At 54.7% G+C, this 26,335-nt stretch overlaps 1 protein-coding gene across 4 annotated transcripts; it reads left to right on the top strand.

Moving 5' to 3' along the window:
• The first annotated feature begins 287 nt into the window (after positions 1-287).
• On the top strand, positions 288-26,335 carry LOC100281194 (uncharacterized). Of its 4 annotated transcripts, none has more exons than XR_004857567.1 (13): positions 288-558; positions 1,307-1,465; positions 2,023-2,190; positions 2,299-2,391; positions 2,489-2,581; positions 4,140-4,398; positions 4,477-4,503; positions 4,613-4,697; positions 5,105-5,254; positions 24,810-24,911; positions 24,976-25,415; positions 25,769-25,835; positions 25,903-26,318. XR_004857567.1 is itself a non-coding variant. In NM_001154113.2 (13 exons), exons 1-13 carry the CDS (start codon positions 463-465, stop codon positions 26,038-26,040), a joined length of 1,821 nt encoding a protein of 606 aa, NP_001147585.1. In that variant the 5' UTR covers positions 300-462; the 3' UTR covers positions 26,041-26,335. The 4 variants fall into 4 exon arrangements, 3 of the variants coding, with proteins under 3 accessions (NP_001147585.1, XP_008677186.1, XP_008677185.1); NM_001154113.2 differs by having other exon boundaries at positions 300-558; positions 24,976-25,359; positions 25,903-26,335; XM_008678964.3 differs by having other exon boundaries at positions 366-558; positions 1,307-1,448; positions 24,976-25,359.

Genomic DNA, 26,335 nt, shown 5'->3' with positions numbered 1-26,335 from the left:
AATGGTAATTAGTATGATAGTACCTTTAAATTTTAATATATGTTATTATAACATGTTTACTCCGTAGCAAGGGCGTTCACCTAGTAATTAATATATGTGTATGAATATGGATATAAAAATTTAGAACTAAAATGACTAATATTTTAAAATAGATGAAGTATATATTTTAGAAAAGGCTCTTAGATATAAATCAACTACGAGCCTTTGACCATTAGCCTCGTCACTCCCCAACTGCACTCTTCCCCGGGTTCCTCCGTCAGCCGGAAGGAAAACGTCCACGGTCCACAGGGCACAAGCCACCAACACTGACCCAATCCGAATATACAGCCCGAAAAGCAACTATTTTTTTCCGTGTTCTTCTCTCCTCTTCCGCTCCCCACCGAAAGCATAAACAGCACACCGGCAACGGGAAAGGAAGGGATACCGACGCGAGCACGCGCCGAGCAACGTCTCGAAAAGGCCATGCAGGACGGCGGCGAGGTGCTGTTCCTGGACGGCGTCGGGGAGGTCGCCGTCACCATCGGCCGCAACGGCCTCTCTGCACGGCCCCTCCACCCGGTATGCCCCAGCCCCGTGATGACATCCATGTCCCTTCGCCGTTTTGGAATCGCTCAAGGCTTCCTTCAGATCCTACTGGTTTAAACCTCATCTGGAGTCTGGACGCTTGATTGAAAGGGTTTTGTGCGTGCTTGAGTCGGAATGTGTGACAGGGCTGGATATTTGTTGCTCTGGGTGCTCGATCGAAGAGATTGGAAGATGATAGGAAGGCGGTGAGAAGATGACCAGATGAGTATGGTTCCCCAACCACCGTCACTATACTTGGTTTATAATTGGGAGAGGATTCACGAAAAAGTGGATGGAAACTCTGAGTTTGCATAATGCACATGATCACTGTCTTGGGCAGTCTAGGTATCTGTACAACCTACCAGAAGAGGCTGCTTTAGGTGCTTGCGATATGAGTGCTTTGTTGGCTGAAAGACATCCTTTTGCAAGAGAAGAAAACATGCAAATCCTAGTTAAGTACTCCAAACTAGAAACAGAATCCTCATCTGTGTCTGAAGGTTAGCCTGATAAATGGTTTTAAGGGAGTGCCCTTGGAATATGTGTGGTCAGCACCATTGCATAGATCACCAAGTGGAAAGATAACACCACTGATATGATATGTGCCACCGAGCCGCACATATAATCATCACACCGGATTGATGGGGATTAAATCCCTTTCTATTCAAATTTGACTAGCAATCCCTCCAATCCACTCCTAACCGACACAAGCCTGTAATGTGCTCAAATTGCCTTTTTTTTACAGGAACTGATCTCTTCATGTTGGTCGTCCATTACACTGCAGCCTAAATTAGACAGCAAAATCAACTTTTCAGATGTTTATGCCATAGAGATGCTTGATAAGGGTCGTATCTGTGGGCCTTGGAATACAAAGACTGCTATTCAAGGCAAGAAAAATATTGAGGTTATGACATTCCTTCTAGTTATTATACACTTAATTTTCTGCAAGATACATCAAACGGTTCTGCCAACCAATATTAGATAGGTTATTCCATCCTGTTTCTTTGTGTAGCTACTAGCTTTTCCCAAGTCTCATATGCTATTTGTACAAACTGGATATACTCCTTTGCATCTAATAGTATACTAATCTAGTGATTGTAACTCCCTTTATTGATAAATCAAATGAAACTTTTCAAAGGTGTTCATAATTTTCGCAAATATTGCACAAAAAACTTAATATTCATTCGACAGCTTATGTACTCGCATGTTCCATGTTCTGAGACGCAAGTAGAAATTGGAAAACTGCTTCCTATCTTTTGACGGGAAAGCCACAGGGGTACAGCAATAAGTAATAGTATATAAAAAAGAAGGGAAAATAAACTGTTCAAGTCCTGTAAAGGCAAAACAGAAACCAAAGAGAGGGAACCTGACTTACAAGCAAAGCTGAGACTGAAACTAAAAGAACTATCTATGTCTGAACCTCACACTATATGCATCCTAACAAATCTTGTGCTCATGCAGATGCACCGGTTTGTCGTACATGGGATTACCAGAAGAAGGAAACACCCTTCTCCGTGGGTACCTTGTGAATATATTTTTGGTCACAAAGACTTGAAGATCTGCAAAGATTGGTTTCAGCATCTCATTTCGTGCATAAACAATGAAAGTGGTAGACCAAAGAACTTAATGGTAGATATGCTGCATTTCTTTTCTTCTCTTGACCACCATAGCACTTCAGCAGACATGCTATGTATATTCGGCATTTCTTCTTCTAGATAACTCATCAACACACTATAGGTATTTGTTCATCCATTGTGTGGAAAAGGTAGAGGGGTCAGTAACTGGGAAACAGTGTATCCGTTATTTGCTAGAGCAAAGATAAAAACAAAGGTATACTTCATTTCTTATGATTTTGTGGTATCATAATCGCTTGCCCATTTATGAATAATTCCAGTGCTCTTAGTTTCACCCTTAATGTTGGTTTCAGGTGATAGTGACAGAGAGAGCAGGGCATGCATATGACACACTATCATCATTATCAGATATAGAACTGAAGGCATTTGATGGTGTTGTTGCAGTGGTAGGACAATCAAATCCCAATTCTATTTACTGGTCCTTTTATCACCTTACATTTTCTCAAATTGATCGGGTAACCGTTATAATGATGATGTCTAGAGCCTAGTCATCATGAACAATTTATTTTGTGTAGGAGGAATAGAATTAGTGGAATAGGCAATTGTATTGCTGAGCCTCGTGATCTCCCTTAGAGATAAGGCAAGTCAGGTGATTACACGATCCTAATCTATCATATTGGTCATGGAACTTAGGAAATTAAGTGTCAAGTGCATGTGCCACCTTCTTAATAAACTAGAACTGGCTAGCATTTTTTTTCCGAAAGCGCAGGAGAACTGCACATCATTATCATTAGGCATAAGAAGTTTTACAGGGCCAAAAGACAGCTCAAAAACCATACAAAGTGCTCCTTACGGAGGCCAAAAACAAACATACAAGAAACAATCCATAAGGTAAAAACTAAACCACCCTTAGGGCTTGTTCGTTTCGCCGTTAATCCATGTGGATTGGGTGGTATTGAGTCGGTTTAATTCCATAGCAAGTCAAAATACATCCCAATCCATCCCAATACACACCAATACACATGGAATTGAAATAACCGAACAAGGCCTTAGAGAGAAAAACCAACAGCACTTAGAATACTGGCAGAGGAGCAGCAAGGTGAGACAATCCCTTGGCCCCAGCCACAACCCACTTCCTCGTTTCATCATCAGCAAGCCGAAGAAGCAGATTTAGGTTTGGAGGCAAATGATCAAAAACACATCTGTTACAATGTTTCCATATTACCCAAGCCCCCAGAATGATTAGGGAGTCCACCCCCTTCTTGATCAGCCCTGTCACAGCATCAGAAGCTTCTTCCCACTAGTCCAAGAAGATCTCAGATCCATGTAGAGGAGCAAGAGAGTGGATACCATATTTTCTCAGCAGCCTATACCAGAAGGTCGTAGCAAACACACAGGACACCAGAAGGTGGTTTATTGTCTCCTCTTCCTGATCACATACGACCTGATTGGATGGCTGCGTGTCCACGTGCAGGCTGGCGCCGCCCTGCCAGCCGGATACGACAATTTTAAGCGTATGGTTGGATGCAGGCTAATAGCATCAAAATGGCTTGTTTTGCATCCACCCATGCAGGTTGTGCCTCCCACATACAGACAACCAAACATAATCTCAAATAAAGTCAACGCATGCGGTGATCCGAGATGAGATGGTGTGGCTAACCAATTAGGTGGATAGAGGTTCATGTGAGCATAAATATAACACCTTCTTAATAAGCTGAACTAGGTAGCATCTAGATGAGCATAAATGTGCACTAATCTTTTGCTAACCTTTTATGTCCTTCTGTAAAACCGTTATTAGCTAACACTCTTTTTAGCTAGTCACACAGGAAAAGTTGATTAATATTTCATTGGATTTCACCTCCTGCATATTATCAAGTTTTTTGTGTACATGTTTGAAATCCTTTCGCTGTGTTCTGTTAAGAGGAAAAGAAGATACATTAAACCAAAAAGAGAAACTCTCGTTGTTACTCATAATGTTAATGTTATCAAACTTTTCATTTCTAGGGTGGCGACGGTCTATTTAATGAAATTCTGAATGGGATACTTAGTTCTAGGCACAAGGTTTCATATCCCCCAACTCCTGAGGGGTTTGGATATGTTGGAAGCAGTGATAACTGTGAAGAACAGACAAGAAATTGGGTTAACTTTAGTAAACCCACACCAGATTCTGGGAATGCCGTGTTTCTAGGGAATCCAAGTAAATGTGATGACCAAGAACCTCTTCTTTCAACTTCACATCCTACCGAGCTAGAGATACCATCAAGTATGTTCCTGTTTATGTATTGTGCATTTGTCTTATGGGAAGTTCTCGTGTAAGTACTTTAGTGGTTTCATTTTGCAGATTCTACTAAAGAACCATGTATTGGAGGTTAGTGAATAATTCTTACTTGGTGATCTACTTATATATCCTATTATTCCTGAGGTTCACTGATTAAAATAGAGAGCTCTGTTTCATATTCAACTTCATGCTTTTGCAGATCAGGATAACCCAGTTTCCTTCCCAAATGACTGGTTTAGGCTTGGCATAATTCCTTCTGGCTCAACTGATGCTATTGTTCTCAGGTAGCGTTTAAGATACTCATCAGTAGATCTCACCTCATTATTTTGATCGTTGGTTATTGCTGCGGTCTTTAATCCCACTCAGTTTGCATTTGAGCATTTAGTTTTGAGTTCCCATGGTAGGTGTTCCATGTGAGATAGTTATGTCATTTTCAGAACCGTACAAATTCCACTATTACTATCTCTATAGTGCAGCTTTGAGCAAAAACATGAGCCATGGTGATTGGTAAACTTGCCAAAGTACCACCGGGCTGCTCTTTCAAAACATAGTTTAATGTCCATTTAATTCCCATAACCCATGTGTACTGTAACCTTTTTATTTTTCAATAAAGTGCGGAGCCCATTGTACATAATTTTGACTCCTCGATTCCTGTGTTTTGCTGTCACCTAACGCTCATTGGTCTTTGCAGCACAACTGGGGAGAGAGATCCTGTCACCTCTGCTCTGCTTATTATTCTTGGCAGAAAGGTGTCACTTGATATAGCTCAAGTCGTTAGATGGAAAACTAGCCCAACAGCTGAGGTTTTGCCTACTGTACGCTATGCTGCTTCATTTGCAGGGTATTTTACTGCCTCTAATCCTCTATGAGATAGTACAACTATGCGGTGCATTTCCTCTGCACAATTTGTCTTTTCGCTGATGTATCCATGAAAACAAGGAATTATCCTGTGCTTATATTAATTTGAATGTGATAATTTGATAAGCTCGATTATTGGTCCTTGGTCAGCTACTTCTTAAATGAGCTATCATATACATCCTGCATAAGTTTTTGCAATAATAGGACAAAACAAAGGAAAATAATAGGGTCTTTACTTTCTGGGGGATCCGCAGTGTGTTTAACCTTGTTTTCTCTTTCATAAAAACTGACAGTATTTTGAATTCCTATACTGTCAAGGGCGTCGGCCCCTAGGGTAGCTGGCCCTCGACTACGGAGATTGTAGTCTCGATCCGTCTTCTCCGGCAAGGTGAGCACCCTGCCGCAGGCTTGCTGGAATTGGAGAGAGGAGATTGGATAGATAACAAATTGCTTGATTTATTCCCTGCTACCATGCGGCTTATAAATAGCCCTAGGGCTAACCAACTTCTCCTACAAACTCTCAACTAATCCTACTTTCTTGGACTTATCTGCTGCTAACTAACTCTCCACAATTCTCTCATCTCAATCTTATTCTCTAGCCTTATCCCAGCCGGCTTATCAGCCCCTAGCTGTTGGCGCCTGGCCTGCCTGCTCGGCCGCCCTGCGCACGTCGCGGGCGTGCCTGCGCCTGCTGTAGGTGCGGCCCCACATGATATATCTCCCCCCTCGAGACCCAGCTCATCCTCAAGCTGAAAGTCGGGGTACTTGCCGCGGAATGAGTCCAAGTCCTCCCACGTTGCGGATGCAGCAGATGGCCCTTCCTTCCAATGGACAAGCACTTGACAGATGTCGCGAGCCATGCGGGCACGTACGACCTGGTCTTGTTCCGGCTCCACCGCGCCATGATGAATGTTGGGCAGCGGTGGCGGAGCTGCTAGGGGGATGCCCACTGTTGGGCCGAAGGCATAGCCGCCACCCTCCGCTCGAAGTCCTCGCCGGTGCCGCCGGTCCGACGAAGACAAAACGGGCAGGGACACCCTTCGCTCGGTACGACGCCAGACGAAGGCCTGCGACGAGGTCCTCCCACCGTGCGGCCTCGTCCAGTTCGGAGGCCCACGTACGATCCGGCCCATTGTAACGGGCCCTGCGCGGTCGCTGTGTGCTACGAGCTTCATTTGTAAAGGCATTCCTGTAATTACGGTCTGTAACCCTGCTTTATGGGAATATTCTGGGGATAACCTGGGTAGCTGAGGGCACATGCGTCCTTAACACAAGGCGCTGGGCGCTCAGGTACCTATAAATACCCCCGCACAGTGCCCGTGAGAGGCCAGATGAACAGAGCTATCGCCCCCGAGCACGTAACCCTGTTGTCGCCACTATTCACTCCTGTTGGTCTCCTTGCTGCTGAGAGCAAGTTCCAACATTTGGCGCCCACCGTGGGGCTCGAACCCACGACCACAAGGTTAAGAGCCTTGTATTTTACCAACTGATCTGTTCAAACGGTCATTTGACCCGCGGATATCAAAGCTGCGCTGGCCTTCCGTCCTCGGCACGTAACGCCCCACGAGCCGCACCGCCCCGTCCTCCGCATCGCGCACAAACGCGGCCGGGTCGCGGTTTCGCAGATTCAGTGCGAAGGCAGGGCTTCGCACCACCCTTCCTCCGTGAAAAGGCATCTGGCGAGGGCACACTTCGCCTAGCGCCCAGCCGTGCGCCAAGGGCCACACCCCGTACGCCACGAACTCTTCAACTAAATCACGCCCACTGCTCTGACCGGCGGCGCACCGAAGGGCCCCTTCGTCTGCATCTTCCTCTGCCACTTCAAAGGGCGGATACGCAGAGTAATAATGAGAGCACATCTCAGACACAGGGAGTCCTTCATGGCCTTCGACAGTAGCCTCATCAACGTAAAACCAAAATTCATTCCAATTGCCCCACTTGTTGCGGGCGCACGGAACCAACTCCACTACTTGCATTGTGGTCTTGCCGGTCTTCGGCGTGAATGTGCATGACCCGAACTGGGCGACTTCGTCCCCAATCATCCTCTTCTGCCAATGCAAACAATAATACTTCGCAAAAACTTCAACCGACGGCTGTCCGCCGTACGAAGTCGTCACCCAGACATACTTCGCCAGTGCCACCACGGCATTCGGTGTCAACTGATGTATTTGAACGTTGAATCTACGCAGGACTTCGCCAACAAACCGGTGCGCAGGCAAGCGGAGACCGGCGGCGAAGAACGCCTCGAAAACGACCAATTCACCCTCCGGCTCGGGGACTTCCTCCGTCCCCGGAGCACGAGCAACTCCGCCGCCAAAGTAGCCCAATCGCTGCATATCTTCAACGCGGGCTGACGTCATCCGTGACACACCAAAATCAACAGAGTCGCCGGCGCGCAACTCCTCCACCATCAAGCTACTCAACGTCTCCTCAGACGAGGCGGCGGCCGGCGGCGTAGTAGCAGCGGAAGAAGAGGAAGACGGCATTGCTACGTACCGTCGGCGGCGGCGGGCGGTCTGCTTCACTCGAGCCAGAACTCCGGCAAGCAAGAGGACAGCGGAAGAAGAGGAGCAGCAAGACGGCGGGCGGCTAGGGTTTTCACGGAGCGCGGAAGGCAAAGTTCAAACAGCGCCAACCCCCGCCCCCTTTTATAGGCAGGGCGCGGCGCTTCGGGAAACCCGCAATCCAACAGTACGCCGTCCATCAACGGTCACATCAAAAACCCCCGCGGAACCACTTCGAGCGAGGGCAGCGTCTCCGCCATCTAGCGACGTCTTCGGCACCAGGTGACTTTGTCGAACTGGTCCCTCGGAGGGCAAATGTTGGGCCGAAGGCATAGCCGCCACCCTCCGCTCGAAGTCCTCGCCGGTGCCGCCGGTCCGACGAAGACAAAACGGGCAGGGACACCCTTCGCTCGGTACGACGCCAGACGAAGGCCTGCGACGAGGTCCTCCCACCGTGCGGCCTCGTCCAGTTCGGAGGCCCACGTACGATCCGGCCCATTGTAACGGGCCCTGCGCGGTCGCTGTGTGCTACGGGCCTCATTTGTAAAGGCATTCCTGTAATTACGGTCTGTAACCCTGCTTTATGGGAATATTCTGGGGATAACCTGGGTAGCTGAGGGCACATGCGTCCTTAACACAAGGCGCTGGGCGCTCAGGTACCTATAAATACCCCCGCACAGTGCCCGTGAGAGGCCAGATGAACAGAGCTATCGCCCCCGAGCACGTATTGTCTTCAGTGGGCTCTTGGTGGGTGGATTGGGTGAGGGCGAGGGCCTTGCCCTTTCTTGCGGCAAGCAGTGCTGCCTTCGCAGCCTCGTCATCCTTCGGGTTAGCTCTCTTGGGTGCCATCGCGGGTGGTTTTGTCGTAGCACGAACGGTGGGCGCCAAATGTTGGAACTTGCTCTCAGCAGCAAGGAGACCAACAGGAGTGAATAGTGGCGACAACAGGGTTACGTGCTCGGGGGCGATAGCTCTGTTCATCTGGCCTCTCACGGGCACTGTGCGGGGGTATTTATAGGTACCTGAGCGCCCAGCGCCTTGTGTTAAGGACGCATGTGCCCTCAGCTACCCAGGTTATCCCCAGAATATTCCCATAAAGCAGGGTTACAGACCGTAATTACAGGAATGCCTTTACAAATGAGGCCCGTAGCACACAGCGACCGCGCAGGGCCCGTTACAATGGGCCGGATCGTACGTGGGCCTCCGAACTGGACGAGGCCGCACGGTGGGAGGACCTCGTCGCAGGCCTTCGTCTGGCGTCGTACCGAGCGAAGGGTGTCCCTGCCCGTTTTGTCTTCGTCGGACCGGCGGCACCGGCGAGGACTTCGAGCGGAGGGTGGCGGCTATGCCTTCGGCCCAACATCCAAATGTTGGAACTTGCTCTCAGCAGCAAGGAGACCAACATGAGTGAATAGTGGCGACAACAGGGTTACGTGCTCGGGGGCGATAGCTCTGTTCATCTGGCCTCTCACGGGCACTGTGCGGGGGTATTTATAGGTACCTGAGCGCCCAGCGCCTTGTGTTAAGGACGCATGTGCCCTCAGCTACCCAGGTTATCCCCAGAATATTCCCATAAAGCAGGGTTACAGACCGTAATTACAGGAATGCCTTTACAAATGAGGCCCGTAGCACACAGCGACCACGCAGGGCCCGTTACAATGGGCCGGATCGTACGTGGGCCTCCGAACTGGACGAGGCCGCACGGTGGGAGGACCTCGTCGCAGGCCTTCGTCTGGCGTCGTACCGAGCGAAGGGTGTCCCTGCCCGTTTTGTCTTCGTCGGACCGGCGGCACCGGCGAGGACTTCGAGCGGAGGGTGGCGGCTATGCCTTCGGCCCAACATTTGCCCTCCGAGGGACCAGTTCGACAAAGTCACCTGGTGCCGAAGACGTCGCTAGATGGCGGAGACGCTGCCCTCGCTCGAAGTGGTTCCGCGGGGGTTTTTGATGTGACCGTTGATGGACGGCGTACTGTTGGATTGCGGGTTTCCCGAAGCGCCGCGCCCTGCCTATAAAAGGGGGCGGGGGTTGGCGCTGTTTGAACTTTGCCTTCCGCGCTCCGTGAAAACCCTAGCCGCCCACCGTCTTGCTGCTCCTCTTCTTTCACTGTCCTCTTGCTCGCCGGAGTTCTGGCTCGAGTGAAGCAGACTGCCCGCCGCCGCCGACGGTACGTAGCAATGCCGTCTTCCTCTTCTTCCGCTGCTACTACGCCGCCGGCCGCCGCCTCGTCTGAGGAGACGTTGAGTAGCTTGATGGTGGAGGAGTTGCGCGCCGGCGACTCTGTTGATTTTGGTGTGTCACGGATGACGTCAGCCCGCGTTGAAGATATGCAGCGATTGGGCTACTTTGGCGGCGGAGTTGCTCGTGCTCCGGGGACGGAGGAAGTCCCCGAGCCGGAGGGTGAATTGGTCGTTTTCGAGGCGTTCTTCGCCGCCGGTCTCCGCTTGCCTGCGCACCGGTTTGTTGGCGAAGTCCTGCGTAGATTCAACGTTCAAATACATCAGTTGACACCGAATGCCGTGGTGGCACTGGCGAAGTATGTCTGGGCGACGACTTCGTACGGCGGACAGCCGTCGGTTGAAGTTTTTGCGAAGTATTATTGTTTGCATTGGCAGAAGAGGATGATTGGGGACGAAGTCGCCCAGTTCGGGTCATGCACATTCACGCCGAAGACCGGCAAGACCACAATGCAAGTAGTGGAGTTGGTTCCGTGCGCCCGCAACAAGTGGGGCAATTGGAATGAATTTTGGTTTTACGTTGCTGAGGCTACTGTCGAAGGCCATGAAGGACTCCCTGTGTCTGAGATGTGCTCTCATTATTACTCTGCGTATCCGCCCTTTGAAGTGGCAGAGGAAGATGCAGACGAAGGGGCCCTTCGGTGCGCCGCCGGTCAGAGCAGTGGGCGTGATTTAGTTGAAGAGTACGGGGTGTGGCCCTTGGCGCACGGCTGGGCGAAGTGTGCCCTCGCCAGATGCCTTTTCACGGAGGAAGGGTGGTGCGAAGCCCTGCCTTCGCACTGAATCTGCGAAACCGCGACCCGGCCGCGTTTGTGCGCGATGTGGAGGACGGGGCGGTGCGGCTCGTGGGGCGTTACGTGCCGAGGACGGAAGGCCAGCGCAGCTTTGATATCTGCGGGTCAAATGACCGTTTGAACAGGGTCTTCGAATTAAATCAATTGCCGTACGACGACTATCCTGGTCAAGACGAAGCGGACCGCCGTGGAAAGAAACCGGCGGTGGAGACTGGAGGCGACCCTGCGCTGGCGGCGGCCCCTTCCTCAAAAAAGAGAAAATTAGGTACTGCGATGGGAGGACTTGGGGTGTCTGATAGTTTTGCTAGAGAGTTAATGAGGACGTGTGCGGCCCCGGGGGAAAGGATGTCTTCGCCCGAGCTCCGGGAGTCTTCGGCTCGGATGCTGAGGGTTACCGGGGGTTGCTGGCCTAGGAATGTTCCTATCCCCTGCGCGGCTGGCGAGGACTGTTTTACATCTCGTATGGTTCGTCGGTGGAGAGTTTTTCCTTACGGGCGGAATATCGGTGCTGTTGTGTGGGCAGTGATGGACAAGGATCGCCAAGGTGCGGCGCAAAAACGCCAGGCGGCTGTCAGGCTGCATGAAGCTAGGCCGAAGAGGCAGCGGGGGGCTGCGAAGGCTGCGGCCTCCGGCGGAGGCAAGCCGCCGAAGGCGGGCGCCTCTGCACCTAGCAAGGCGCCGGAGGCAACGGCGGGCGCCGGAGGCTCCAAGACAACGAAGGTGGTGCCGCCGGCCAGCGGAGTGGCGGAGGCTTCGAAGGCGGCCCGAGCGTTGCCGTTGTCGGGCAAGCGCGTTGCCGACTTCGGCACCGATATTACTGTAGACGACTATCTTGGTGGTAAGTCGTTGGTCTATTATTATTATTATTATTATTATTTTTTTAATTCGAAGATGCGTTGCAGGGTCGGACGAGGGCCAGCTTGCTATGGTTGCGCCTGGCGCGGAGATCGCGACGGCGGCCATAGTGCCGAAGGCGAGGGGCGAGGCCCTTGACGCCGGAGGCGAGGTGTCGGCCCTCGCGGTGGTCAGGGACGAGGCGGGCGCAGCGACCCGTCGGCTGAAGGGAGTGACGGAGGCGCTGAGTCAGGCGACGGAGGCGCTGAGTCAGGTCCGCTGAGTTATATTCTCTGCCCCACCTCTTTTGGGGCAACGGCCTTACGTACTGCGTCGCGGCTCTGCAGGTGGCTGACTTCGCCAGCCGTACTGCGTCGGGGGCCCTCACGGCAGCTGTGTCTGCCGAAGTCGAGAGACTTCGGACACAACATGCTGACGCTGTCGTGAGAAGTCGGCCTCCGACAGCAAGTGCCGTAAGCTGACGGACAGGGTGGCCGCCCTGGAGAGGGAGAAGGCTGACCTCCGGCGCCAACTGGCGGCGGAGAGGAGGGAAGCCAACGAGGCCGTCGCCAAGGGGCAGGCTGCGCAGGCGGAGGCCAAGCTGGCGCGGGCGGAGGGCAATCTTGCCAAGGAGCTCGCCGAACATCTGCAAGAGCGGCTCACCGCCCTGGAGAGCCGCGCGAAGGAGGCCGAGGCCGCGATGCATGCGGAGGCCGAACGGACGCGCACGCAGCTTATGGATACATATCGTGAGCTGGGCGCGCGGACCGGTGACTTCGAGGTGCCGGACCGAGAGCTCGGCCTTCGCTGTCTGCAGTGGGTGCAGGAGGAGCTGCTGGAACTTCCAGCCGTCGCGGGGGGGGGTTGATGTCGTACGCCTCCCTGGTCACCTGCGAGGGGGCGATGAACGCGCTCTCCCGCGAAGGGTGCCGACACTTCGAGGCCTTCGACCAGGCGGATGAAGATTTTGAGCGAGATATCTATAAGGTCGAAGACCCCGTAGTGAAGGAATCCGCCGGGGCCCTTTATGACCGGATGTGGGGTCTGTACGGTCGTGAGGTGGTCAGGGAGCGGGCCGAGACTGCGAGGGCTCAGGTAACGTTGTTGTTTGTTTGGCGTTTGCTGTATGCGGGCTGTGCGTGTGTTTGCTGAATCTGTGTGTCTTGTCCTAGGCGGAGCGCGGCGAGCGGGTGGACGACTTCGGGGCTCTGAACAGCGCGCTGCCGGACCCGGAGCCGACCCTCGCGGAGGCTGTGACTGGGGTCGCCCTGGAGCCAACCCCGGAGACCGCAGCGACCGCGACGGCTGCCCCCACATCCGCTGTGGCCGGCGAAGACCTGCCCCCGAAGGTGGCCGAAGGCGCCCCTGATGCCCCCGCAGCTGCTGTGCCGAGTGCTGAAGATCCCGCGGCGGTGGCGGCGGAAACAACGGCGGAGGCAGCGGCGGAGCCAACGGCGGAGGCACCCGCAGCGTCAGGGCCTTCGCAGGTGGCGTAGTAGGTGTTTAGGGTTGGGGAATTTTTGGGCGTTGTGCTGAATTTTGGTTGCTGCGCAGGTTCAAGATTTTGGGCCTGCGCACGCAACCGCTACTACTGAGTTTTTGGCGGCTTCGACCGCGGAAGGTGGGAATGAATATGGTGGGTCTGTATCTGAGTTTTTTGATTTTACTGACTCTGGGAGCTCGGTTGAGTGGACTGAGGAGTCGTCGGAGGAGGACTTGGATTATTTTGCGGCCTTGGACGTAGCTGCGGCGGCGGCTTCGCCACACGCCGCGGGCGCGCCAGACGTGCCAGGTCCTTGCACCGGGCGCCGACGACGAAGGGCGGTTGCAAAGCGTAGGGTTAGTGCGGAGGAAAGGGCCCGGCTTCGCGTGAGTAGGGCTGGTCGGCAGGAGCTGTTGTCTTTTCCGGCCGCCGCGGGCACAGGGGAGGGGGAACTGCGAAGTCTTTTTGCGGGTGAGGAGCTTAGAATAATGTTATTTAATTATAGGGAGATGGGAATTATTCCTAAGGTTGAGCCGATGTAGAGTGTGGCGCCCTCGCTTGTATATGTGTAAAGACTTGTAAGATGAAGTTGTGTGCCCTCGCGTGCCTGCGCCTGCGAGGGCGTTGGGTACTTTGTCTGGTATGGTTGGCTATGCTGTGCTGGTGTGATTATAGTCGGTCTTAGCGCGGACGGTTTGATGCTGTCGTTTCTGCTTTTGTTGTACCAGTTCGGCTGCGCACTTAGGCGGCTTCTGTGCGGAGTCTTTGTGATAGACTTCGGGTTTTCTTGCACTTGTTGTGCTGGTCCGGCTGCACCCTTAGGCGACTTCTGCGCGGATAGTCTTCGCGATAGACATCGTATCTTTTCGCACTTGTTGTGCTTAGTCCGGCTGCACCCTTAGGCGACTTCTGCGCGGATAGTCTTCGCGATAGACATCGGATTTTTTTTTTCGTACTTGTTGTGCTAGTCCGGCTGCACCCTTAGGCGACTTCTGCGCGGATAGTCTTCGCGATAGACATCGGATTTTTGCCGCACTTGTTGTGCTTAGTCCGGCTGCACCCTTAGGCGACTTCTGCGCGGATAGTCTTCGCGATAGACATCGGATTTTTGCCGCACTTGTTGTGCTAGTACGGCTGCACCCTTAGGCGACTTCTGCGCGGATAGTCTTCGCGATAGACATCGGATTTTTGCCGCACTTGTTGTGCTTAGTCCGGCTGCACCCTTAGGCGACTTCTGCGCGGATAGTCTTCACGATAGACATCGGATTTTTGCCGCACTTGTTGTGCTAGTCCGGCTGCACCCTTAGGCGACTTCTGCGCGGATAGTCTTCGCGATAGACATCGGATTTTTGCCGCCAGCGCAGGGGCGCCCACCGTTCGTGCTACGACAAAACCACCCGCGATGGCACCCAAGAGAGCTAACCCGAAGGATGACGAGGCTGCGAAGGCAGCACTGCTTGCCGCAAGAAAGGGCAAGGCCCTCGCCCTCACCCAATCCACCCACCAAGAGCCCACTGAAGACAACATTCCCCGCACCTGCGAAGACGACACCTTCCGCACCTGCGGGCCCGAAGGACAATCGCAGCCGCCCCCAGGCTTCGCCCCACTCAGGGGCGCGGATCTCACCGAGGACGGCGAGGTCCTCGGCGTCTCAACAGAAGAACAGTTAGGGCTGATTTCGCCCTTGTAATTCGCCGCAAACAATCTTGTACCGGCCCGCACTCTTTTCCTCCCGGGGGGTGAGGTTTTTAACGAGGCGGAGTCATATAATATATGTGAGAAAAATCCCCCGCAAAAACATGTGTCGAAAAAAGACCGCGACAACGGTCTTCGGCATTCGACCAATTCGAAGTCACCGCGAGGCTAAGCGCTAGCCACCCTCGCGTGCGACAAATCCGCGCAGAAGTCGCCTAAGGGTGCAGCCGGACTAAGCACAACAAGTGCGGAAAAAATCCGATGTCTATCGCGAAGACTATCCGCGCAGAAGTCGCCTAAGGGTGCAGCCGGACTAAGCACAACAAGTGCGGAAAAAATCCGATGTCTATCGCGAAGACTATCCGCGCAGAAGTCGTCTAAGGGTGCAGCCGGACTAAGCACAACAAGTGCGGCAAAAATCCGATGTCTATCGCGAAGACTATCCGCGCAGAAGTCGCCTAAGGGTGCAGCCGGACTAGCACAACAAGTGCGAAAAAAAAAATCCGATGTCTATCGCGAAGACTATCCGCGCAGAAGTCGCCTAAGGGTGCAGCCGGACTAAGCACAACAAGTGCGAAAAGATACGATGTCTATCGCGAAGACTATCCGCGCAGAAGTCGCCTAAGGGTGCAGCCGGACCAGCACAACAAGTGCAAGAAAACCCGAAGTCTATCACAAAGACTCCGCACAGAAGCCGCCTAAGTGCGCAGCCGAACTGGTACAACAAAAGCAGAAACGACAGCATCAAACCGTCCGCGCTAAGACCGACTATAATCACACCAGCACAGCATAGCCAACCATACCAGACAAAGTACCCAACGCCCTCGCAGGCGCAGGCACGCGAGGGCACACAACTTCATCTTACAAGTCTTTACACATATACAAGCGAGGGCGCCACACTCTACATCGGCTCAACCTTAGGAATAATTCCCATCTCCCTATAATTAAATAACATTATTCTAAGCTCCTCACCCGCAAAAAGACTTCGCAGTTCCCCCTCCCCTGTGCCCGCGACGGCCGGAAAAGACAACAGCTCCTGCCGACCAGCCCTACTCACGCGAAGCCGGGCCCTTTCCTCCGCACTAACCCTACGCTTTGCAACCGCCCTTCGTCGTCGGCGCCCGGTGCAAGGACCTGGCACGTCTGGCGCGCCCGCGGCGTGTGGCGAAGCCGCCGCCGCAGCTACGTCCAAGGCCGCAAAATAATCCAAGTCCTCCTCCGACGACTCCTCAGTCCACTCAACCGAGCTCCCAGAGTCAGTAAAATCAAAAAACTCAGATACAGACCCACCATATTCATTCCCACCTTCCGCGGTCGAAGCCGCCAAAAACTCAGTAGTAGCGGTTGCGTGCGCAGACCCAAAATCTTGAACCTGCGCAGCAACCAAAATTCAGCACAACGCCCAAAAATTCCCCAACCCTAAACACCTACTACGCCACCTGCGAAGGCCCTGACGCTGCGGGTGCCTCCGCCGTTGGCTCCGCCGCTGCCTCCGCCGTTGTTTCCGCCGCCACCGCCGCGGGATCTTCAGCACTCGGCACAGCAGCTGCGGGGGCATCAGGGGCGCCTTCGGCCACCTTCGGGGGCAGGTCTTCGCCGGCCACAGCGGATGTGGGGGCAGCCGTCGCGGTCGCTGCGGTCTCCGGGGTTGGCTCCAGGGCGACCCCAGTCACAGCCTCCGCGAGGGTCGGCTCCGGGTCCGGCAGCGCGCTGTTCAGAGCCCCGAAGTCGTCCACCCGCTCGCCGCGCTCCGCCTAGGACAAGACACACAGATTCAGCAAACACACGCACAGCCCGCATACAGCAAACGCCAAACAAACAACAACGTTACCTGAGCCCTCGCAGTCTCGGCCCGCTCCCTAACCACCTCACGACCGTACAGACCCCACATCCGGTCATAAAGGGCCCCGGCGGATTCCTTCACTACGGGGTCTTCGACCTTATAGATATCTCGCTCAAAATCTTCATCCGCCTGGTCGAAGGCCTCGAAGTGTCGGCACCCTTCGCGGGAGAGCGCGTTCATCGCCCCCTCGCAGGTGACCAGGGAGGCGTACGACATCAACCCCCCCGCGACGGCTGGAAGTTCCAGCAGCTCCTCCTGCAGACAGCGAAGGCCGGGCTCTCGGTCCGGCACCTCGAAGTCACCGGTCCGCGCGCCCAGCTCACGATATGTATCCATAAGCTGCGTGCGCGTCCTTTCGGCCTCCGCATGCATCGCGGCCTCGGCCTCCTTCGCGCGGCTCTCCAGGGCGGTGAGCCGCTCTTGCAGATGTTCGGCGAGCTCCTTGGCAAGATTGCCCTCCGCCCGCGCCAGCTTGGCCTCCGCCTGCGCAGCCTGCCCCTTGGCGACGGCCTCGTTGGCTTCCCTCCTCTCCGCCGCCAGTTGGCGCCGGAGGTCAGCCTTCTCCCTCTCCAGGGCGGCCACCCTGTCCGTCAGCTTACGGCACTTGCTGTCGGAGGCCGACTTCTCACGGACAGCGTCAGCATGTTGTGTCCGAAGTCTCTCGACTTCGGCAGACACAGCTGCCGTGAGGGCCCCCGACGCAGTACGGCTGGCGAAGTCAGCCACCTGCAGAGCCGCGACGCAGTACGTAAGGCCGTTGCCCCAAAAGAGGTGGGGGAGAGAATATAACTCAGCGGACCTGACTCAGCGCCTCCGTCGCCTGACTCAGCGCCTCCGTCACTCCCTTCAGCCGGCGGGTCGATGCGCCCGCCTCGTCCCTGACCACCGCGAGGGCCGACACCTCGCCTCCGGCGTCAAGGGCCTCGCCCCTCGCCTTCGGCACTATGGCCGCCGTCGCGATCTCCGCGCCAGGCGCAACCATAGCAAGCTGGCCCTCGTCCGACCCTGCAACGCATCTTCGAATTAAAAAATAATAATAATAATAATAATAATAATAATAATAATAATAATAATAATAGGCCAACGACTTACCACCAAGATAGTCGTCTACAGTAATATCGGTGCCGAAGTCGGCAAAGCGCTTGCCCGACAACGGCAACGCTCGGGCCGCCTTCGAAGCCTCCGCCACTCCGCTGGCCGGCGGCACCACCTTCGTTGTCTTGGAGCCTCCGGCGCCCGCCGTTGCCTCCGGCGCCTTGCTAGGTGCAGAGGCGCCCGCCTTCGGCGGCTTGCCTCCGCCGGAGGCCGCAGCCTTCGCAGCCCCCCGCTGCCTCTTCGGCCTAGCTTCATGCAGCCTGACAGCCGCCTGGCGTTTTTGCGCCGCACCTTGGCGATCCTTGTCCATCATTGCCCACACAACAGCACCGATATTCCGCCCGTAAGGAAAAACTCTCCACCGACGAACCATACGAGATGTAAAACAGTCCTCGCCAGCCGCGCAGGGGATAGGAACATTCCTAGGCCAGCAACCCCCGGTAACCCTCAGCATCCGAGCCGAAGACTCCCGGAGCTCGGGCGAAGACATCCTTTCCCCCGGGGCCGCACACGTCCTCATTAACTCTCTAGCAAAACTATCAGACACCCCAAGTCCTCCCATCGCAGTACCTAATTTTCTCTTTTTTGAGGAAGGGGCGGCCGCCTCCAGTCTCCACCGCCGGTTTCTTTCCACGGCGGTTCGCTTCGTCTTGACCAGGATAGCCGTCGTACGACAATTGATTTAATTCGAAGACCCTGTTCAAACGGTCATTTGACCCGCGGATATCAAAGCTGCGCTGGCCTTCCGTCCTCGGCACGTAACGCCCCACGAGCCGCACCGCCCCGTCCTCCGCATCGCGCACAAACGCGGCCGGGTCGCGGTTTCGCAGATTCAGTGCGAAGGCAGGGCTTCGCACCACCCTTCCTCCGTGAAAAGGCATCTGGCGAGGGCACACTTCGCCCAGCGCCCAGCCGTGCGCCAAGGGCCACACCCCGTACGCCACGAACTCTTCAACTAAATCACGCCCACTGCTCTGACCGGCGGCGCACCGAAGGGCCCCTTCGTCTGCATCTTCCTCTGCCACTTCAAAGGGCGGATACGCAGAGTAATAATGAGAGCACATCTCAGACACAGGGAGTCCTTCATGGCCTTCGACAGTAGCCTCAGCAACGTAAAACCAAAATTCATTCCAATTGCCCCACTTGTTGCGGGCGCACGGAACCAACTCCACTACTTGCATTGTGGTCTTGCCGGTCTTCGGCGTGAATGTGCATGACCCGAACTGGGCGACTTCGTCCCCAATCATCCTCTTCTGCCAATGCAAACAATAATACTTCGCAAAAACTTCAACCGACGGCTGTCCGCCGTACGAAGTCGTCGCCCAGACATACTTCGCCAGTGCCACCACGGCATTCGGTGTCAACTGATGTATTTGAACGTTGAATCTACGCAGGACTTCGCCAACAAACCGGTGCGCAGGCAAGCGGAGACCGGCGGCGAAGAACGCCTCGAAAACGACCAATTCACCCTCCGGCTCGGGGACTTCCTCCGTCCCCGGAGCACGAGCAACTCCGCCGCCAAAGTAGCCCAATCGCTGCATATCTTCAACGCGGGCTGACGTCATCCGTGACACACCAAAATCAACAGAGTCGCCGGCGCGCAACTCCTCCACCATCAAGCTACTCAACGTCTCCTCAGACGAGGCGGCGGCCGGCGGCGTAGTAGCAGCGGAAGAAGAGGAAGACGGCATTGCTACGTACCGTCGGCGGCGGCGGGCGGTCTGCTTCACTCGAGCCAGAACTCCGGCGAGCAAGAGGACAGCGGAAGAAGAGGAGCAGCAAGACGGCGGGCGGCTAGGGTTTTCACGGAGCGCGGAAGGCAAAGTTCAAACAGCGCCAACCCCCGCCCCCTTTTATAGGCAGGGCGCGGCGCTTCGGGAAACCCGCAATCCAACAGTACGCCGTCCATCAACGGTCACATCAAAAACCCCCGCGGAACCACTTCGAGCGAGGGCAGCGTCTCCGCCATCTAGCGACGTCTTCGGCACCAGGTGACTTTGTCGAACTGGTCCCTCGGAGGGCAAATGTTGGGCCGAAGGCATAGCCGCCACCCTCCGCTCGAAGTCCTCGCCGGTGCCGCCGGTCCGACGAAGACAAAACGGGCAGGGACACCCTTCGCTCGGTACAACGCCAGACGAAGGCCTGCGACGAGGTCCTCCCACCGTGCGGCCTCGTCCAGTTCGGAGGCCCACGTACGATCCGGCCCATTGTAACGGGCCCTGCGCGGTCGCTGTGTGCTACGGGCCTCATTTGTAAAGGCATTCCTGTAATTACGGTCTGTAACCCTGCTTTATGGGAATATTCTGGGGATAACCTGGGTAGCTGAGGGCACATGCGTCCTTAACACAAGGCGCTGGGCGCTCAGGTACCTATAAATACCCCCGCACAGTGCCCGTGAGAGGCCAGATGAACAGAGCTATCGCCCCCGAGCACGTAACCCTGTTGTCGCCACTATTCACTCCTGTTGGTCTCCTTGCTGCTGAGAGCAAGTTCCAACACCCACCCACTTCTTCAAGAGGCCCACATGAAAGACGTCATGGAGCTTGGCGCGAGGGGGAAGCTCCAGGCGAATAGCGACGTTGTTGATGAGCTCGGAGATGCTGTAGGGCCCGAAGTACCGTGGCTGCAGCTTGCCTTGGACCGCCGGGGACAGGGATGCAACTGGGCGGTATCGAAGGCGGAGCAGGACCCAGTCGCCCACTTCATAGGAGACCTGGCGGTGGTGTTTGTCATAGTGGAGCTTCTGAACAGCTTATGCTTGCTCCAATCTATATCGCACATCCGCCAAGAACTCTTCCCGTTCTTCCATTGTCTTGGCTACAGCGGCTACGTGCGTATCCCCAGGCTCATATGACCGGATGGACGGAGGATCCCGGCCATAGACCACCCGAAATGGCGTGTCGCGTAGGGACGACTGGTAGGCAGTGTTGTAGGTGTACTCTGCCCATGGTAACCATCGGAGCCATTGGCGGGGGCGATTACCTATAAAACAGCGGAGGTACATGATAATAACACGGTTAGCAACCTCCATCTGGCCGTCGGATTGTGGATGGAATGCCGACGTCATGTGCAACTTGACATTCATGAGCCGCATCAACTCCTTCCAGAATGTAGAGGTGAACACGGGGTCCCGATCGGACACCATGGACTGCGGCACCCTGTGTAGGCGGACAATTTCAGTGAAGAATGCCTGGGCCATAGATTCCGCCGAATAAGGATGGGCGAGCGGAATGAAGTGGCAGTACTTGCTAAAGCGATCCACCACCGTGAGGATTACTGACTTGCCGCGAACCCGTGGCAGCGCCTCCACGAAGTCCAGGCCAATGTCCGCCCAGACAGCTGTCGGGACAGGTAATGGATGAAGAAGGCCCGCCAGATGTAGGTGCTCTGATTTGTATCTTTGGCATGTGGTGCAGGCGCGCACCAAATCATGAATGATGCGACGCATGTCGGGAAAGTGAAAGTCCCGGCGAAGCCGGTGCAAGGTGCGCTGCACCCCTTCGTGGTCGTCCTCATGTACTGCCACCACCAGCTCCTGCAAGAGCGGAGATGCTGGTGGCACGTACAGCCGCCCATCGTAGGTCACCAAATCGTCGGTGAGGGCCCATGGAGCCGCTCGAGATCCAGCAGCCAACTCCTCGTGGAGAGCTACTAGCACCGGGTCGGTGGCCTGAACGTCATGGAGACGTGTGTTGAAGTCGAAGCGCGGCGTGGAGACAGCTAGAACGGCGCCGCCGTTAGTCTCCTCGGTGTCGTGGTGGGAGAGGGCATCCGCCACCGTGTTGAGGGCGCCCGGCTTTTATTCGACGACGAAGTCGAAGCCGAGAAGCTTGCCAACCCAATGATGCTGCGGGATTGTGGCGAGACATTGATCCAGTAGAAATTTAAGTCTGTAGTGGTCTGTCCGTACTGTGAAACGCCGGCCCCAAAGGTACGACCTCCAATGTCGAATGGCCTGCACAAGGCCGATGAGTTCCCGCTCATATGCAGCTAGGGAGCGGTGCCGGGGAGCTATCGGCCGGCTGAAGTATGCAATGGGGTGTTTATCCTGGAGCAACACCGCCCCAAAGCCGTAGGTCGATGCGTCGCACTCCACCACGAACGGGCGCGTGAAGTTCGGGAGCGCCAAGATCGGAGCTGAGGTCACCGTGGTTTTGAGGTCTTGGAAGGCCGTGGTGGCGTCGTCGTTCCATGTGAAGTCGTCCTTCTTCAATAGCGCGGTCAGAGGGGCCGCAATAGCGCCGTAGTCGTTGACGAATTTGCGGTAGTAGCCCGCAAGACCCAAGAACCCCCGTACTGCCCGTGTGGACCGGGGTTTGGGCCAATCCGCCACCGCCTGCACCTTGGCGGGATCCATGGCGACTCCGGCATCGAAGATGACATGCCCCAGGTAAGCAATGGAGCGCTCGCCAAACACGCATTTGGAGCATTTGGCGAAGAGACGGTGCTGCTGTAGCACCGTGAGGACGGCCCGAAGATGCCGAAGATGGTCCGCCCATGACGCACTGTAGATCAAAATGTCGTCAAAAAATACCAGCACGAAACGGCGCAGGAACGGCCGCAGCACATCATTCATCAGTGCCTGGAATGTTGTCGGTGCATTGCATAAGCCGAACGGCATCACCAGGAATTTGTAGAAGCCGTCGTGGGTACGGAACGCTGTTTTGTCGATGTCAGCTGGACGCATGCGGACTTGATGATAGCCCGAGCGTAGGTCGAGTTTGGTGAAGAACTTGGCGCCGTGGAGCTCGTCCACTACGGGGATGGGGAAGGCATCCTTGATGGTGATGGCGTTCAAGGCGCGGTAGTTGACGCAGAACCGCCACGAGCCATCAGGTTTCTTGACGAGGAGGAGGGCGAGGAGAACGCCGAGAAACTCCGGCGGACGAGCACTTGCTCGAGCATGGCGGCGCACTGTCGCTCCATCTCGTCCTTGTGGGACGCTGGATAGCGGTAGGGGCGCACCGCGACAGGCTCCGAGCCGTGGACGAGAGTGATGCCGTGGTCGCGGGAGCGTGGCGGTGGGAGCCCCCGCGGTTCGGAGAAGACGCCGGTGAAAGACGCGAGTAGCTCGTCCAGTAGGGATGGTGACGCCGAGGTGGTGCGGAGGGTGGGCGCCGTAGGCCCCTGGACGCCATGCCAGCAGATTGGCTGGCCCTGCCGATAGAATGTTAGCGGGCGTCGAAATCCCAGAGGATCGGCCCCAACGTGGCCAGCTAGCGAGTGCCCAACACCATGTCGAAACCTGCAAGTGGCATTACAAACAGGTCGGCGTGAAAGGTGGCGTCGTGGATAGTGAATGCGGCCTGTCGGAGGACACCCACGCAGGTGACGCGTTCGCCGTTCGCCACTGTCACCGTAAGCTGCGGCCGGCTTTGGAGAGGCAGCCCGGTGCGTCTGGCCGCGGACTCGGATATGAAGTCATGTGTCGACCCGGAGTCGAGTAGCGCCAGAAGAGGGGAGGCTCCCAGCGTGACGGCAACCTGCATCGTGTCGCTGAAGCGGACGCCTGCGAGGGCGTGCAGGGAGAATACGGGAGTCTTCGCCTCCGTGGTGTCGTCACCGTCGTCGATGTCCACTCCATGGACGTAGAAGAGTCGCTTGCAGGTGCGGTTGTGCCCCCCCCCCCCCCCGCGTATATTTCTCGTTGCAGTTGAAGCACAGGCCTAACCGGCGACGCTCCTCTTGCTCCGGGCGCGATAGGCGCTTCACTGGTTGGCCCTCCGTGGCCGTGGTGTAGCCGCCCGGTCTCCTAGGCCCACAGGGAGGGCGGGACGCGGTGCTGGAATCGACAGGAGGTCGCGATGCGTCGGTTTGGCGGCCGCCGCCGTAGACAGCTCCATCTGCTCGATCTGCCGCGCCAAACCCATGGCGGCTGCGAGCGACTGTGGATTGTGGATGCGCACGACGTGACTGAGCGGAGGCCCCAGCCTGCCCGTGAACAACTGCACCCGCTGGATTTCCTGCATCGGACCGGCGCGAGGCAGGAGCGCCTGGAAATGGTCCTGGTACTCGGTGATCGTGCCTGTGCGCCGGCAGTCGGCGAGCTCGAACAGCAGGGCGGAGCGGAGCGGCGGCCCGTAGCGAAGGTTGAGGAGGTGCTTGAAACGGTGCCATGTGGGAACGCCGCCTTCGTCCTCCTGGATTTGGATGTACCGCAACTGGGCGCCGTCTTCCAGGTTGTATGAGGCCATCCAAACCTTTTCTTCCTCCATGATGCACTGCTGGTGGAAGTACGACTTGCCGTCGTAACGGGGAAAGTCCATCTTCTGAAATCTCGGCGGACGATCGTTATGGTGTTCGCCCGTGCTCGTGCGATGTTCGTTGGAGGACGACGACGAGCGATCGGTCAGAGCCTGGATCGCTGCGGCGTTGGCCTGGACGGCGGACTGCAGGGTCTGCATATTGGCCATGAGCGTCTCCAAAGTGGACTTGATGTCGTCTCCCATGGTACTGGTGGTGGTCGGTGATGCCGCCGAAGTGGCGGACGGTGGGGAGAGGGCGGCGGCTGGAGATGATGAAGAGTGGGCGGCGGCTGGAGGCGGTGTAGCAGCGGTTGGTGATGGAGAGGAAGAGCGAGCGGAGGAGGATCGCCGGGATCGCGATACCAAGTTGTCAAGGGCGTCAGCCCCTAGGGTAGCTGGCCCTCGACTATGGAGATTGTAGTCTCGGTCTGTCTTCTCCGGCAAGGTGAGCACCCTGCCACAGGCTTGCTGGAGTTGGAGGAGATTGGATAGATAACAAATTGCTTGATTTATTCTCTGCTGCCATGCGTCTTATAAATAGCCCTAGGGCTAACCAACTTCTCCTACAAACTCTCAACTAATCCTACTTTCTTGGACTTATCTGCTGTTAACCAACTCTCCACAATTCTCTCATCTCAATCTTATTCTCTAGCCTTATCCCAGCCGGCTTATCAGCCCCTGGCTGTTGGCGCCTGGCCTGCGCGCACGTCGCGGGCGCGCCTGCTGTAGGTGCGGCCCCACATGACATATACTGTATGTTAGGTCATCTTCTGTGTAGATGCTGATAGCCACTTGTTACTTTGCTTGTAGTTATGGCTTTTATGGAGAAGTTATCAGGGAGAGCGAAAAGTACCGGTGGATGGGTCCTGCACGTTATGACTTTTCTGGAACAATGGTCTTTCTGAAGCACAGGTGAGTAATGGTTGTACTATTGTAGCATGCTGTTGACAACTTAACAATCTCTGGACATTTTCAGGTCATATGGGGCAAAGGTTGCTTTTCTCGATACTCCATACACTCATTCGCTTACAGCATCAGCACAGGATGATATAACTGGAGCACAACCACTACAATCTCGTTGGAAGAAACCTCGCAAAATAATCTGCAGAACAAATTGCTTTGTATGCAAAGAGGCTTCAACATCTGGACAAAATCCAGAAGATGTTGCAGACAACTCCAGAACAATATGCGAGAACCAGAAGTGGGTCTGGTCCGAAGGACATTTCCTCAGCGTCGGTGCAGCTGTCATTTCATGTCGTAACGAAAGAGCCCCTGATGGCCTGGTAGCTGACGCACACCTTTCGGATGGTTTTCTTCATCTCTTGCTCATAAGAGACTGCCCTCTTCCCCTTTACTTGTGGTGAGCGAAATGTTGCTCTCTTGCTGAGCTCATGATCCAATCTCTTCTGACTCCAGGTTACTTTTGACTGGAAATCTCAAATCTGTTTCTCAGCGAAAGATGAAAACAATCACAAACTAATATCCCGAGAAACTGTTTAAATGAATTCAACGTGGAAACTTTTTTTAAAAACATAGTAAAATATAGTTTCGTTTCTGAACTTGCTTTAAATATTCAGAAACTAGTGCAAATTGGATTTATTCCTGCAGTTCTCTGTTTGCAAATTCGTTACCTAATAATGATCTAATTGGCCCCGTGCTAAGTAAGTCCAGTAGCTTTTCTAGGAAAAACAAGCAGTTCACTATTCTTATTGTATTTGATGGAATTGTTCTGTAGGTTTTGTTACATAGAATATATTTTTAATCTGCAGGCATCTAACACAATTTACCAAGAAGGGTTCAGATCCCCTGTCCTTCAAGTTCGTTGAGCATCACAAGGTAGATATACCTTTTATCCTGCTTAATCTCTTGTGGTTGAATCTAATAGAGCTTTCCTTATCTGCAGACACAAGCGTTTACCTTTATCTCATCACATGACGAAAGTGTTTGGAACTTGGATGGAGAGATGTTTCAGGCATGTGAGGTATCTGTCCAAGCGTGCCGGGGGCTTGTCAACTTCTTTGCTTCGGGGCCAGAGCTGTAGTAATGATACTCGTAAGTTCCTCTTTGCATGAACGAAGGATGCCAGGAGTTCATATTTTTTATTTAGAGAGTCCCTTATTTCGACATGTTGACATGTTGACATGTTGTGATGTTGTACACTCTTATTTGTATTTTAGTGGAGACCTAGAACACTTTGTTGATAGATATACTGTTAATATTTGTTGATAGCTATGTGGCATGGAAACTACAACCCATTTGTGCTATAGAATAGAGGAACAAAAGGTTTTGATTGAATTAATGAAGTAAAAGTTTACTTTCTGTTTTGCGAGAAAAAA

The sequence above is a fragment of the Zea mays genome, chromosome 4 (genome assembly GCF_902167145.1).
Source record: "Zea mays cultivar B73 chromosome 4, Zm-B73-REFERENCE-NAM-5.0, whole genome shotgun sequence".
Classification (NCBI taxonomy): Eukaryota; Viridiplantae; Streptophyta; class Magnoliopsida; order Poales; family Poaceae; genus Zea; species Zea mays.
Note: the sequence above shows the minus strand (reverse complement) of the source record. Positions and strands in the feature narration are given on the sequence as shown.